Here is a 14922-nt window from a genome sequence, read left to right as displayed (position 1 = left end):
TGTGACCCAAAATGGATTAAGCGGGTAAAGATAATGGATGGATGGATGTAATTTCTTTGAATTGCACTTTTGGGTTCTGTTTATTGCATTTATGAGTCAATGCAACAAAATAAACAAATTTAAAAAGTAACAGATCATTATAATACTTGGTTTATTTAACTAATGAATTTAATTGCTGTATGCCCGCCACTGGGCATTTTTTTAATAGCCCTGCCTTAATTGTTTATTAAACCTTGTTCTTTTAATTCTTAATTTAATTTAATAGTTTTATTCTAAGGGCAGCACGGTGGCGCAACTGGTAGAGCTGCTGCCTCTCAGCGAGTAGGTCCTTGGTTCAAACCCCGGTCCAGGGGCCTTTCTGGGTGGAGTTTGCATGTTCTCTCCGTGCATGCGTGGGTTTTCTCCAGGTGCTCCGGTTTCCTCCCACAGACCAAAAACATGCACGTTAGGCTGATTAGTAACGCTGAATTGTCCCTAGGTGTGAGTGAGAGAGTGAATGGTTGTTTGTCTCGTTTGTCTCTGGCCCTGTGATGGACTTGCGACTCGTCCAGGGTGTACCCTGCCTCTCGCACAGTGATTGCTGGACTTGGGCACCAGCAACCCCTGTGACCCAAAATGGATTAAGCGGGTAAAGATAATGGATGGATGGATAGTTTTATTCTACCTTGTTTTATGGCACCTTGATTTATTGTTTTATAACACTATTTTTATTTTAACTGCATTTTTACTGTAGTTTATTGTTATTATTTATTGTTATTGTCCTCGTGGCTCAATGAGACTAGCTGTATAAATAAAGGTTGAATGAAAAAATAAATGGTCTCTTCCTACATGTGTAAAAAAAAACGTATGAATGTTAACAACATAGATGTTTATATCTATGGTTAACAAGACTTACATTTCCTGTTGTTTCACCGCTGTTCCTCTTCCGGTCTTGTTACTGTTTGGTATAAAAATATTGAAAATCTTTGGATAATTATAGAAATATAAACTCAAACAAGAAATTAATTAATCAGTCAGGTCTCTCTTGTAAATGAGTCCTCGAGACTCAATGGGATTAGCCTGTCTAAATAAAGGTTAAATGAAAGAAGAAGAAAAAAAGCTAACTGCTAGTAGCTAAAAAGCTAAGAAATGTAGACTGTTTTCCAGCAACAGCCTACAAAAACGAAACATATTTAAGAAAGTCTGAACATTTAGCATCAACAATTAAAGATAAAAAAAAGCGTGTAATATACAAATATAAAGGTTTAAATAAAATAAGCCCATATCGTTTCGTGTCCTCCTTTAGAGGGCAGCACAGCACTTTTTTTGTTGTTTTCGTAGAAGAAGAAATCGGTGCGTCGCTAAAATTGTTCCCTCTTTAGATCATATTAAGCACTATCAGGTAAACCTTTTAAAGAGTTTTACCCGCAGTGAGCGCTTATTCGTTGTGTGTTCCGTGTACATGACGCTACAGAAGAAAGTGTTTACGACTTATGTTTAAGTATAGAGTTAAACGTAGTATCTGTCTTTTATTTTTTAGTCATCTAAGCTAAGCAGGTTAGCTTATCTTCGCTGTAGCTTGCAAAAACATTTATTTGCAAAGTGTCTAATACTGGGATATTGTAGATTGTTTGCCAAATCAGATACGTTTTCCTGTGTGAAACAGGCTGTCGTGCAGAGGATGGATACACTGGCACAAATGCTCACAGACCCTCTCGATCCCAAAGAGGACCAAGGAGGACAAATTACAGAGGAATGCATGCTTGGAAACAGCAGAGTGAGTCTTCCAGAGGATCTGCTTGAGGATGTAAGTTGTCTAACTCTCTGAAGAAAAATAGCTGTTTGTTTATCCTTTTTTGTTTGTTTGTCATGTGGAGGTTTTTAGTAATACATGCAAATTACATTTCCTTAAATGAATTGTTAAAATTGACTAGTTTTCATTTGATACCATTTCTATCTTAACAAATGATTCTCGGCCTGCCATTGTGTATCCGTTCCTCTTTCCTGTTCCTCTCAAACCCAGCCGTTCGAAGCAGATTGCTGCTTGTCCTGAGCCTGGTTCTGCTAAAGGTTTCTTCCTCATGGAGTTTTTTTTTTCCCACTGTCGCCTTCTTGCTTGCTGAAGATGAGAGTTCTGCTCCTCAAATAAATAGTATTAACTTACTTTTTATATATATGAATGTTTCTGTACATAGCCCTGAGATGACTTCTGTTGTGACTTGGCGCTATATATATATAAATTGACATTAATGATGGATGGAATTGTTTGTCTTCAACCTGTGTCACCATGCAAGTAATCTCAATATTTTTGTTTCCAACAGCCTGAAATCTTTTTCTCCGTGATGAGTGAAAGCACCTGGAATGAAGTGCTGACAGATTCTCAGAGACAACACCTTCGCCAGTTCCTGCCACAGTTTCCTGAGAACAGCGTCGAGGAGCAGGACAGCACCCTCAGTGACCTGTTCAACAACAGAAACTTTAACTTTGGAAATCCTCTCCACCTCGCACAGAAGCTCTTCAGAGGTACATCCTAATCTGTATTCATACCCAAGCTGCTGTTGATTGAGTGTTCTGAATGAACACTGGTGTTTTTTATTTATTTTGTGTGTGTGTGATTTTTTTTTTGGCCAAGCTACATTTGAATTCCTACAATCACATTCGCAAGTGCAAAAAGACGGATCAGCTCAAAAAACAAACACCAGAGCCATCTACTTAAGTTTTTACTCCCATGTATTTCATTTTAGTAAGGAAGGTGCTACCAAATTATCCTTATCACACTTAACTTTTAATTAGACAAACATGTATGAAAATATTTTCAGCTGCTTTCATATGTCTTGTTTCCCTCAAATATAGCAAATGTGTTAATATTTTCATTCAACCTTTTATTTATACTGGTTAATCCCATTGAGCCTCGGGGACTCGATATGCATTGTTATTATTGCATATAATTGTTATAACACTTGCAGTTGTAAGGCAACAGTGACAATATGTTTTCATTATATACCATCTAATTAGACTTGAGTATTTAAATACACTGCCTGGCCCAAAAAAAGGTTACACACATAGTAATATTTGGTTGGACTACCTTTAGCTTTGATTATTGCACATATTCGCTGTGCCATCATTTCTATTAGCTTCTGCAGTATCACTTTTATTTCTGTCCAGAGTTGCATTAATTTTTCTCCAAGATCTTGAGAGACTCGAACCACTGTGCAAAGTCTTCACCAGCACATCCCAAAGATTCAATTCACTTTTATTGTCACTGCACTGAAGAACAACACAACAAAATGTTGTGTAACATTCCTGCAGCAGCACCACCAATATGGTCCATTTGATGCTGCTATTCAGAGAGTTACGAACCGCTGCGTCTATGTGTGCTGCCATCATAGATTCTCGATGGGTTCATGTCTGGACTCTATCGTGGCCAATCCATGCATGAAAATGAAATCTCATGCTCCCTGACCCACTCATTCACAATTTGAGCCCGATGAATCCAGGCATTGTCATCTTGGAACTTGCCTGTGCCATCAGGGAAGAACAAATCTGTTCATGGAATAACCTGGTCAGAGTATATTCAGGTAGTCGGCTGACTTCATTCTTTGAGCACATCATGTTGCTGAACCTAGACCAGACCAACTGCAGCAACTCCAGATAATAGACTGCCCCCACAGTCTTGTAGAGTAGGCACTAGGCATGATGGGTGCCACTCCCCGCTGCCCTTCCAGTCTTTAATAATTTGTTAAACAGTTCTTAACATGATTTTAGTAGTTTCAGCAATCTGTTTTTTTCTGCTTGATGCTGGCGAGAAGTTGACCCTTCTGAAACAGTTGAACATCTTTTCTACAACCACAGGATGAGCCTTTCCACATTTAATAAATGAGAAGCTACTCACCGCATCAGTCAGGGTTAAATAACTTGTTGCTGCTGAAACAGACTCACCCATGCAGTAATTATCCAATGGGAGGCCAGGCAGTGTGTTGTGATTGTGTCATATGGCTCTAGTTCATCGTTTGTCTGAATGAGTTAATGAAAACCATGAACCAGTATGAATGCTACAGTGGTGTTGTTTTTAATCATTCATTAAATGCTGCTGATATCCTGGCTATAAATATGCCCCAAAGCTAAAACGTAACTGTGTAATTCTGAATGGACTTTTCAAGCCCTGCCTGATTCTGATTTTAATCATCGCAGATGGTTTCTTCAATCCTGAAGTGGTCAAATACAGACAATTGTGTGCCAAATCCCAGAGAAAGCGCCACTTGTACTCCCTTCAGCAGTACTACCACAAACTCCTCAAGCAGATTCTCGTCTCTAGAAAGGTGGGGGTTCTTCTTTGTTTTTTTGCTGTTGTTGTTTTTTAAGTTTGTGTTGATTTTCTTGCAGCGTATTGCTTGGACTTCCTAATTTGTCCTTATTGTAGGAGCTGCTGGACTTTGCAGTTCACAACGATTTGGATTTTCCACCAAAAAGACGTTTGCCAAACAAAACTCAAGCTGAAATGCGGGAGCCGAGAGTGAGAAGAAGACTGAGTCATATACTGAAGGAGGTCAAAACGGAGTGTGGAGACAGTAACGCTTCATCTGATGATGACGGTCAGTCTTTGGTTTCATCCAAATCTTTGCTAACAGTGGATTCATTTATTAATTTCTTTGAAGCATTTCTCTTATTTCTTTATCTACAAGTTGAACCAGTAGCTGAATGGACACATTTTTTATGCAAACTTTTTACAAATGATTATATTAACATTCTTGTGTTGCTATGTAACTGAGTGAATTTGATCTTCTTATTGTTTTTTATTGTTTGTTTTAAATCCTTGAACAGTCTTATGCCATCTTTCTGAGATTCTTACCCCTGATATCCCTTCTTGCAATCTCAGATCCTTAAATCTGTTGTTACTTTCCACTCCCAAAACTCAGCTGGTGACAGGAGGAGGGAGGGCTTTTATGGTCAGGGCTCCTATTTTATGGAATGCGCTTCCTCTAAATATTAGACAGGCCTCTTCATTGTCGTGTTTTAAATCATTAGTTAAAACTTATTTGTATAATAAGGCTTGTATTTTTATTTTCATTTTGTCTTATATTGTTATACATTTTAATTTTTTTGGTATACTTTCTGTGTTTCTGGTGTCATTATGATTAGGCCTGTTGCAATAAACAATAAATCAATTAATCGCATGCTGAATGAAAATTATCAGCCTCATTTTCATTTACCGGCTTTATTGTTTTTTCGTGTCTCTCTCGTTCTACTGAAGACACTGGATGACAAAAAGCTTAACTCCGGTGCTCTTCACTGACCCTCCCTTTCGCTTTTCTCTTTAAAATCTGCTTTAACGATCCAAAATCACGTTTTTGGATCGTTAAAAGCAGCTAAGCTGAGAAGCTAAGCTAACAGGCCGACCTCGGGGAAAAAAACTCCTCTTGTCGAAGCTCCAAAATTTACAGTTGAAACCCGTGCCTTCGTGTAAAAAGTTTTTCTCTGCAAAAAGAAGTTGAGAACTTTTTAACTGATTTTTTTTTTTTTAATTAAAAGCTTTGTGTGAAAAATGCTATGCTAAAGAGCTCAAATCACTGAGCGTCCGCCATGTTACCATGTCACGTCAAGGGACCTCCCTCCCATTTTTCTTAAAGACATGCTGCTCAACTAGCCATCCTCAGGTTCAAACAGTCTTATACTGCCATCAGGTGGTCAAAAAAGGTACTACACTCCAACCAAATCAACATTTCTTCTAAAATTTGACAATTGTTAAATTTCAAACAATATTATTGTTTATCGCAATAATTTCTGAGACAATTAATCACCCAGCAAAATTTGTTATTGTGATAGGCCTATTTATGGGGTTCTTTTAATTGATTGATGTGAACCACTTTGTAACATTTGTTTAAAAAAGTGCTATACAAATAAAATATTATTCTTATTCTTATCTTTTAATTCACTCAACTGTTTGTATGTTAGATCTGTCATCGTGGAATCCAGTGCCTCAGTCTCCATCCTCACCAACTCCCACCGTCTCCCTCAAAGTTCTTCCCAGCCTGTCCACTCCAGACATGAGGATCACTGGTTGGTGATTTATGCTACATGTAGATGGTGATGCCGTAAATACGGAAGATCTAATACTTTTTTATTATTTAACAGAAAAATTGGAACTTGGCGAGCTGGATTTAAAAGTCCTGCTGCAAAACCATTGTGAGAAGAGGAAACGGCAGCCAGTAAGTTGTGGTCAGGGGAGAAAAACAGTCTAATGTTAGTCTTTATGAATATACTGTAAAACTAATTGTTTTTTTAGGACCATCCAGACTTGGTAACTTCTGATATTCAGCTCGGAGACGTACTTACAAGGGCAAATCTTGGTCGGAAAGGGGCTTTGCGTGAGTAAATAGTTTTAAATTACACAAGTTTTTCTCACTCACTCACTCACTCACTCACTCACTCACTCACTCACTCACTCACTCACTCAAAGGGGATATTTTTGCTTTTCTTCCTCCAGCTGTTTTTGACCTTTCTCTGCCTAAGAAGAAAATCAAAGACGAGAGGAGGAGAAAAAAGCTGAAGACGATAAAAGTGGAATGTGATGATCCCTGTGAGACTGTCACGCCATCAGACGCCTCCTCAGCTCCTGCAGTTAACATTATCAACTCCCTGCCGGACGCACCATCTACTCCACTCACCAACATCAAGGAGGAGTGAGTTCTCTTCTATAGAATCAAACATATTTACATTAAAACAAGGTAAAACAGGCAAATATCATCATTATTATTATTATTATTATTATTACAGGGTTGTGGAGGAATGTCAGAGTAGCCCGAGTCCAGTTGAGGAAATAACTTCCAGTTTCTTCAGTTTGTTGGAAAACATCTTAAGAGCAGAGGGTCCTGCGAGTACCTCAGCAGTATGGACTCATGTCAGAGTGTCACATAAATAATGTAACGTCTGTCACGTTGCACACACGCTAACACCACTGTTTTCTTGGCTCAGTTGGAGGAGAAGGTTCAACTGTGGCAGTCCTCCGCAGCCAGTTCTCTAAACGTGTGGTTCTCATCTGCCTCATGTTGGTCGGATTTAGTTCTCCAAGCTCTGCAGTTTCTCGCTGGGGAGACTAAAGGTAGGCAGGAACACTGAAACTGTAAGAGTTCCTCCTCGCGGTATCATAAAAATGTCTATTTTCCCCTGTTTGGTGTTTGTCTATCAGACGGCATGATGGCGCTCCCCAGCGACTTCTCTCCCTTCGTGGAGTTTGTGGATGGATTTCAGCAGTGGAGGTGGATCGGTAAGACGGTTGAACACCAGACTGATGGTGGCGCTCGACACTCAAGGGTTGAATTTATTCAGATTAACATCCGTGGCTTGCTTTAGGTCCAACTCAGGATACAGAGAAGGACCTCAGTGCGCTTTGTCAACTCTGGCTGGACTCCAAAGATTTTATTGTCAAGGTAGCATAAATGTTTCACTCCTGTTGGAGTTTCAGCACTAACTTCACGTTATTGTGACAGTCATGAAAATGACTATTTTTCTCTCACAGACAGAGAATGAAGACATGCTGGAGATTACCTCACCACCACTAAAACTGTGAGTTTTCAGTGTCGCAAGTGTCAGATTAGGACTTTTCTGAAGGACCGTATTTTTTGGACTATAAGGCGTACCGGATTATAAGGCGCAATATCAATGAACGGGTCTGTTTTTATACATAAGGCGCACTGGATTATAAATTACATTAAGCAAAACAGTCTGATAAGTCAAACTTTTAAATCGGTTCGAGGTCAGTAAGCACAACCAGAGTTAATAAATAAGGCGCACCAGATTATAAGGCTCACTGTCGATTTTTGAGAAAATTAAAGGATTATAAGTGCGCCTTATAGTCTGGAAAATACGGTACTGAGATTTTTGCATCTGTGTTCTCCCCCCCCCCCCCCCCCACAAACAGTTCAACGGATTATGTGGTGCGGCCCAGCACCGGAGATGAGAGACAGGTGTTTCAAGTCCAGGTTTGGTTGAGTTGCTTCAACATTTAATGCGTGACTCTCTTTTATTGTTTGTGGTATGAACATAATCTGTCTTGTGTTTATAAAAGGAGCAGCAGCGGTACAACCAGCCTCACAAAGCGTTCACCTTCAGGATGCATGGCTTTGAGTCTGTGGTGGGGCCCGTTAAAGGGGTGTTTGATAAGGAAATGTCTCTGAACAAAGCCCGGGAGCACACGCTGCTTCGCTCCGACCGCCCACCTTACGTCACCATTCTCTCTTTAGGTGAGAATTTTACTCCTGCATTTTCCTTTGAGTGCCACTCTTAAAAGATTCTGACTTTAGTTGTTTTCTAAATTTTATTTTAAAGTACGGGACGCAGCAGCCAGATTACCCAATGGAGAGGGAACGAGGGCGGAAATCTGTGAACTGTTGAAAGACTCTCAGTTTCTTGCTCCAGATGTCACAAGTGCACAGGTGTGGCGCCTTTCCCTTTTTTATTTAAATCAGCTTTAAAGATTTGTGTTTCCTGTGATGTTCCGTGCTTGCTGCCGTACACTTTGCACCACCGTATAAGTCGCATCGGTCCAAATATGTCTAATAAAAGTGGAAAAAAGCATAAATAAGTTGCTTCGCTGTACAAGTCGCATCTATTATGCATCACCACTGATGCGTCGCATTTGTTATGCATCACCGCTGACCACTTGGAAACATGGCCCGGTGTTGTAACAAAAATCGATTGGCTGCCAAATTGTGGCTGTGGGATCGTCCACTGGAGGACTTTAACAAGAATTTAACAAGATAAACCACCTTAAAACAATTATTTGTTTGCTCAACATTACAGTATAGGTGTGTCTCAGTTGAACTTTTCCTTAATAAATACACAAAAGACGTTCGCCCTTGAGAAGAGCAAGTGTTGAAATGTGAAATGCAGCTGATTTGACATTTGGTCCAGGAGTTCCAGAGCAAGACAAAGGTGGCTTTGTATGGCATGCCAAGTGTCTCATTAATAGCCACTTCCACCTATTAAGGAGACACTTGGCTTGCCATATTAGTCTAGGGCCCTCTAGCTAGGCCCTCTAGATAATGGTAGTGTTCAATATTTTCCTTGTCAGAATGAATGAAATTGTCAGATCTCAGCCAAAAATATGGTTATAAATATGGGGAAAATATGTATATTAGTCACTTCAGTGTATAAGTCGCAGGACTTGCAAATTTATGCAAAAAGGTGCAACTTATACGGTGAAAAATACGGTGTTTGTCTTCTTGGCAGAGGCTGACGCTGCCTGTAAGCAGTTGACGTATGTCAGCATTTCTCCTTAAGGTGAACACGGTTGTGAGCGGGGCTCTGGATAGACTTCACTACGAAAAGGACCCTTGTGTTAAGTACGACATTGGCCGCAAATTGTGGATTTACCTGCACCGCAGTCGCAGTCAGGAAGAGTTTGGTAAGCAAGAATCTTCATTAAAAATGTATGAAAACATATTTACAATGAGGAAAATAAGTATTTGAACACCCTGCAACTTTGCAAGTTCTCCCACTTAGAAATCATGGAGGAGTCTGAAATTTTCATCGTAGGTGCATGTCCACTGTGAGAGACATAATCTAAAAAACAAAAAAAAACAGAAATCACAATGTATGATTTTTTTTTTATTTATTTGGGTGTTACTGCTGCAAATACGTATTTGAACACCTGCCAATCAGCAACAATTCTGGCCCTCAAAGACCTGTTAGGCCACCTCTAAAAAGTCCACCTCCACTTATTATTCTAAATTAGAAGCACCTGTTTGAGATTTTTAGCTGCATAAAGACACCTGTCCACCCCACACAATCAGACTCCAACTACTAACATGGCTAAGACCAAAGAGCTGTCCAAAGACACCAGAGACAAATTGTAGACCTCCACAAGGCTGGAAAGGGCTACGGTGCAATTGTCAAGCAGCTTGGTGAAAAAACATCAACTGTTGGAGCAATTATTAGAAAATGGAAGAAGCTAAACATGACTGTGAATCTCCCTCGGACTGGGCTCCATGCAAGCTCTCACCTCGTGGCGTATCAATGATCCTAAAAAAGGTGAGGAATCAGCCCAGAACTACACAGGAGGAGCTGGTCAATGACCTAAAGAGCTGGCACCACTGTTTCCAAGGTTACTGTGGGTAATACACTAAGGGTGCATTCACACCAACCCTGTTTAGTCCGCTTTAATCGAACTCTAGCTCGTTTTCCTAGAAAGTCCGGTTCGTTTAGGGAGGTGTGAACGCGCCATCGAACTCTGTCACAGAACAAAAAGGCGAACTCTGGCCCGGGCTAAAACCTAGGTCTCAGTCCAGTAGAAGCGAACTCCAGCGCAGTTCGAGTACAGTGTGAATGTAAACAGACCGAACCCCGCTCCGCAGGGTAAAGCCGTCAGCTGCCTTGTGTGGAAAAACAATATTCTCCATGGTCTTCTGTCTCATCTTCTGCTCATGCTAAGTCCATTTTTGAAAAATCACAAAATATAACTCCTAAAACTGCTAAAACTTGATGCCACTTCGTTTTTATTTTTATTTACAGAAGAAGAAGAAGTGTCTTCAGAGGTTTTTGTGTCGTTTCTTTCAGTAGTTCTTGGTGCAGCGCCCCCACATTTGAGCGGGGGAACAGGTTGGTTCAACAGGTTGACTCGACTGCACAGTGCAGTGTGAATGCAAACGCACCAGCTCAAATGTAAACAAAAGGTCATGAATATTAGTCCCAAACCGAGTCTACCGGACTATCTGGTGTGAAAACGACCTAAGACGTCATAGTTTAAAATCATGCATGGCACGGAAGGTTCCCCTGCTTAAATCAGCACATGTCCAGGCCCGTCTTAAGTTTGCCCACGACCATTTGGATGATCCAGAGAGGGAGAAAGTTATGTGGTCAGATGAGACCAAAATAGAACTTTTTGGTCTTGATTCCACTCGCCGTGTTTGGAGGATGAAAAATTATGAGTACCATCCCAAAAACACCATCTGTACTGTGAAGCATGGGGGTGGAAGCATCATGCTTTGGGGGTGTTTTTCTAAACATGGGACAGGACGACTGCACTGTATTAAGGAGAGGATGACCGGGGCCATGTATTGTGAGATTTTGGGGAACAACCTCCTTCCCTCAGTTAGAACATTGAAGATGGGTCGTGGCTGGGTCTTCCAACATGAAAATGACCCGAAGCACACAGCCAGGATAACCAAGGAGTGGCTCCGTAAGAAGCATACCAAGGTTTTGGAGTGGCCTAGCCAGTCTCCAGACCGAAACCCTATAGAAAATCTTTGGAGGGAGCTCAAACTCTGTGTTCTATTTCGTATAAGCTTCGCCCTTTAAGGCTGTCACTTGGTGGGTTTATCCCGTTATGCGTAGAATTGCACTGAAAATATTTAGTCCACGCCCACCTGCTGTGTGGGCCCTACCCGGTCCGTATAAATTACGTTAAGAGCGGGAAATCGGCTCCCATTTTTTCTTCAGCGAGCTATAGCACTGTCAGAAGAACGAAGAAGGAAAGTTGTGTAGATGACCAACCTTTGTTAAGGATGCTTGGCCCGGCAGTCGACCTCCGGTCGTCCGGTGAGTTCTCTTCCCCGAGGAGAAGCTGACGAGCAGTCTTATTTCGAGGTAAGCGCCGAGGAAGATTTCTCAGTGACAGGTCACTACACGCTGGACAACGCCATCTTGTAATTTTCCTCTTATCGCCGACCCTTTGAGCAAATCGGATGGTTCCTCCGGGACAGGCGGCGCTCAGCTGCAGCCCCCCGCTGCTCATTCCCTCCTGGAGAGCTTGGTGTCGGTGGAGGGGGGCTGAGTGAATGCTCACCCCATCCCACCTCGTTTCGCATCGGCGATCACACCGCTCCCAGCTGATGGCGCCCTCAGGGGTTGCCCGGCGTAACCCAGGAGGCGGCTGACATGAAGGGACCCCTTTTCTACGTCCCACGCCTTTTCCCGCCAGTTCGGATGATCCGGCGGGAAGGTCGTATACTGGGTTCCATTCTGGCTCACCGTCTTGATCCATATGGCCTCGTGTTCCATCAGGACGTCCTACGGGCGAGGCCACAGACGGTTCTTTCCTGGTAGATTGGGGGAGCCGGTCTCCACAGTCTGCACCCATCACCAGAGTGGAGGGGTTCACCGAGCGGGGCTATCCCTCGGTACCCCCCCCTTGAGCCGAGCCTCACGGAAGCTTTCGGAGCGAAGCTGTCCAGGTTGGAGCAGCGTCCCGTCCCTCCTGGGAAACACGACCAGACGGTGACCACCCTCTCCAATCGAGCCCATCAATGTGCTTTTCAGGCAGCCGCAGCTAACAACAACGTGGCGCTGCTAGCATATAGCATGTCCAAGAGGCTGGAGGCCGCAGACCTGCCTGAGGAGACCAAGAGCTCCCTCTGTAAGGCAGACGACGCCATACTCAACATGTGTGCCTCTTCTACGGTTTGCCTGTCCAGGATTGCAGCGTGGATGACGATGATTCAACGATCCACCTGGCTCCATCACTCCCTCTCGCTGCTGGAGAAACAGCACAAAGACCTGATGGAGGGCCCCATCACGGCGGACGCGCTGTTCGGGAGCAACTTCAAAGCCATGCTGGCGAACTCGAAGCAGTCGGAGGAGGTGTCAGAGGCTGTGCGCCACCTCATCAAGCCGCGCGGCTCATCCCGCCCCCCCGGCCCGCTGGAGAGACCGTCGTGAGCAGAGGCAGAAACTACGACTCTTCATCCCGGCAACCAGCAGTTCAGCGTTTCCCCAGAGATTGCCTGCAGACGGCGCTCTGGGCAAACAAATCGCAGAGCTCACGGGGGAGAAGATTTAAAAAATGACGGTCTGCGGAGGGTGTGTGTAAAAGTGACATGAAAGTTGAAATAAATCATCATTCAATGATCAAAGTGTCCGTTTCTAGCCAGTCTGTAAGCTCGGATGAACTCACAGCGGCTGCGCACACATCCTCCACACATAACGAGCCAGTGTCCTTAAATAAAGGTTTTTTAAACTCACCGTCGCTCCAAGACATGACGAGACGCTCACACGACACGATAGCAAGCGAAATAACTCGTTGTCAACCCGAGCTGCACGATCCTCGCCCAAGCTGTGTCAAACGCGCACTTGTGCGATACAAACAGCCATACAAACAGCGCTGCGTTGATGATGGTGCACACACAGCTCCTCGGCGCTCATTGGCTCACATCGGCATAAATGTGGGACCGCAGACCGGGTCCAGTGAAGGTCCTCGTTCTCAGCAAGAGCAACACACGCCTCATCGAAGCAAACGCGTGCGGTCGCAACGCGGGCAGCCTTCACCCACCGCGTCTCAGCGCTCGGCCACTCACGGCAGCATAAGCATGAGACAGCTGAACGAACCCGGTGACGAGTCTCGCCTCCAGCGCGCGTCCCTCCAGCGAGAGCGGCGCGCCTCCCTCCAGAGAAAACGTGTGCTTCCGCGGGGCTCGCAGCCTTCACTCCAACAGCATGGCGTAGATGAAGTCACGCTCTCCGCCTCTCAACGTTCGCACAGCGACGTCGAACGCGCAGCCCCACGACGTCATCAGTTGTCACACGCTTCGCCTCAGCACACACCGGCCCACCTAGACATGAAGGTTGGTCCGCGGTCCAAACGCAGCGCACGGGCGCGTTCAGAGCCTTTTTTCGAGGAAGCCTCGCCTTGGGTCACGTGGAAAACATCCCCGCGACACATGACGACGGTCGGGGCGGCGGACTGGATGACATCCGTACAAAACATGACGCATCACTTAAACACACGTCCACTCCACGAACGTTATGCGGAGTGGCTAAAAACATGCTCGCCGGACAGATGGATGGACAGGGTGTTATGCAAAGGTTACACGTTGCAGTTTGTAACCCGACCCCCTGCGTTCGGAGGAGTTTTAGAGACAGTCCTGTCATCACCAGACCAAATCTCATCCTTAAATGCAGAAGTCCAAGAGCTTCTGATAAAAGAAGTAATCTGCAGGGTTCCCAACGGAGAGGAAAACACAGAGTTTTACACACGTTACTCCCTGGTTCCCAAACGGACCGTAAGGATGAGACTGTTTTTGAATCTGTCAGCTTTCAACAAGGCGATCATGGACAGACCGTTTCACATGTTGACAACCAGACAGCTGTTGGACAACATCCTGAGAAACGACTGGTTTGTTTTCCGTCGACCTAAAAGATGCTTATTGTCACATACCGATCGTCCCAAAACACAGAAAATTCCTGCGTTTCTCCTTTCAGAGGATGAAGTATCAGTACAACAGGCTGCCGTTCGGGTATTCCCTTGCGCCTCGTACATTCTCAAAGTGTGTGGAGACAGCCCTGCATCCGTTACACAGAGCAGGGATGAGAGTTTTGTTTTACCTGGACGACCTGCTGCTGCTGTCACGCTCCAGACAGGAAGCAGTGATGCAGGCTCAGGTGTTGACATCACACCTGTTATATCTGGGCTTCGCCATAAATTGGAAGAAAAGCTCGATTTTCCCGGCCCAGACAATTGTTTATCTGGGAGTGGAGTTAAATTCAACCACCATGAAGGCTCGTTTATCACAAACGAGAATCGACACTTTAAAAGACCAGCTCCGCCACGTAGGACCTGGCAGAGTGATAACAGCCGTCTCCGTCATGAAGCTGTTAGGAATGATGTCATCAGCTCACTAATGCCCCTTTTCCATTAGTACCGGTACGGGCCGGTACAGCCCGGCTCTACTCTACTCGGTACGGTACAGGTTGTGTTTCCATTATGCTTTCAGTGCCGGTTCCAGTGGGCGGGGTTCAAATTGACGTCACGGCCTCTCACCAGCTGGTGGCGCTGAGACACAGAAACTGTTTTCAGTACAGGTTGAGAATTTATGTTATTTTGAAGTTGTGTGTATGTATGTATGCATGTATGTGTGTATGCATGTATACATGTGTATAAATATATATATATATATATATATACACACATATATATATATTTATACACACACACACAAATATATATGTACA

At 43.8% G+C, this 14922-nt stretch overlaps 1 protein-coding gene across 1 annotated transcript in view; it reads left to right on the top strand.

Moving 5' to 3' along the window:
* The first annotated feature begins 1331 nt into the window (after positions 1-1331).
* Positions 1332-14922, top strand: part of nfrkb (nuclear factor related to kappaB binding protein) — a 28246-nt gene continuing 14655 nt past the window's right edge. The window contains exons 1-18 of the mRNA XM_037687423.1: positions 1332-1381; positions 1646-1786; positions 2301-2502; positions 4171-4298; positions 4400-4571; positions 5932-6036; positions 6112-6185; positions 6263-6344; positions 6464-6659; positions 6754-6865; positions 6952-7078; positions 7166-7243; positions 7330-7406; positions 7496-7542; positions 7898-7958; positions 8045-8219; positions 8305-8411; positions 9259-9382. Coding sequence (XP_037543351.1) covers positions 1661-1786; positions 2301-2502; positions 4171-4298; positions 4400-4571; positions 5932-6036; positions 6112-6185; positions 6263-6344; positions 6464-6659; positions 6754-6865; positions 6952-7078; positions 7166-7243; positions 7330-7406; positions 7496-7542; positions 7898-7958; positions 8045-8219; positions 8305-8411; positions 9259-9382 — 1993 coding nt within the window. The 5' untranslated portion in view covers positions 1332-1381; positions 1646-1660. The remainder of the gene's footprint in view (positions 1382-1645; positions 1787-2300; positions 2503-4170; positions 4299-4399; positions 4572-5931; positions 6037-6111; positions 6186-6262; positions 6345-6463; positions 6660-6753; positions 6866-6951; positions 7079-7165; positions 7244-7329; positions 7407-7495; positions 7543-7897; positions 7959-8044; positions 8220-8304; positions 8412-9258; positions 9383-14922) is intronic.

The sequence above is a fragment of the Nematolebias whitei genome, chromosome 14 (assembly GCF_014905685.2).
Source record: "Nematolebias whitei isolate Nwh7 chromosome 14, NemWhi1, whole genome shotgun sequence".
In the NCBI taxonomy this organism is placed as follows: domain Eukaryota; kingdom Metazoa; phylum Chordata; class Actinopteri; order Cyprinodontiformes; family Rivulidae; genus Nematolebias; species Nematolebias whitei.
The sequence above is the reverse complement of the archived record's forward strand: the minus strand, read 5'-3'. Positions and strand labels throughout refer to the sequence as shown.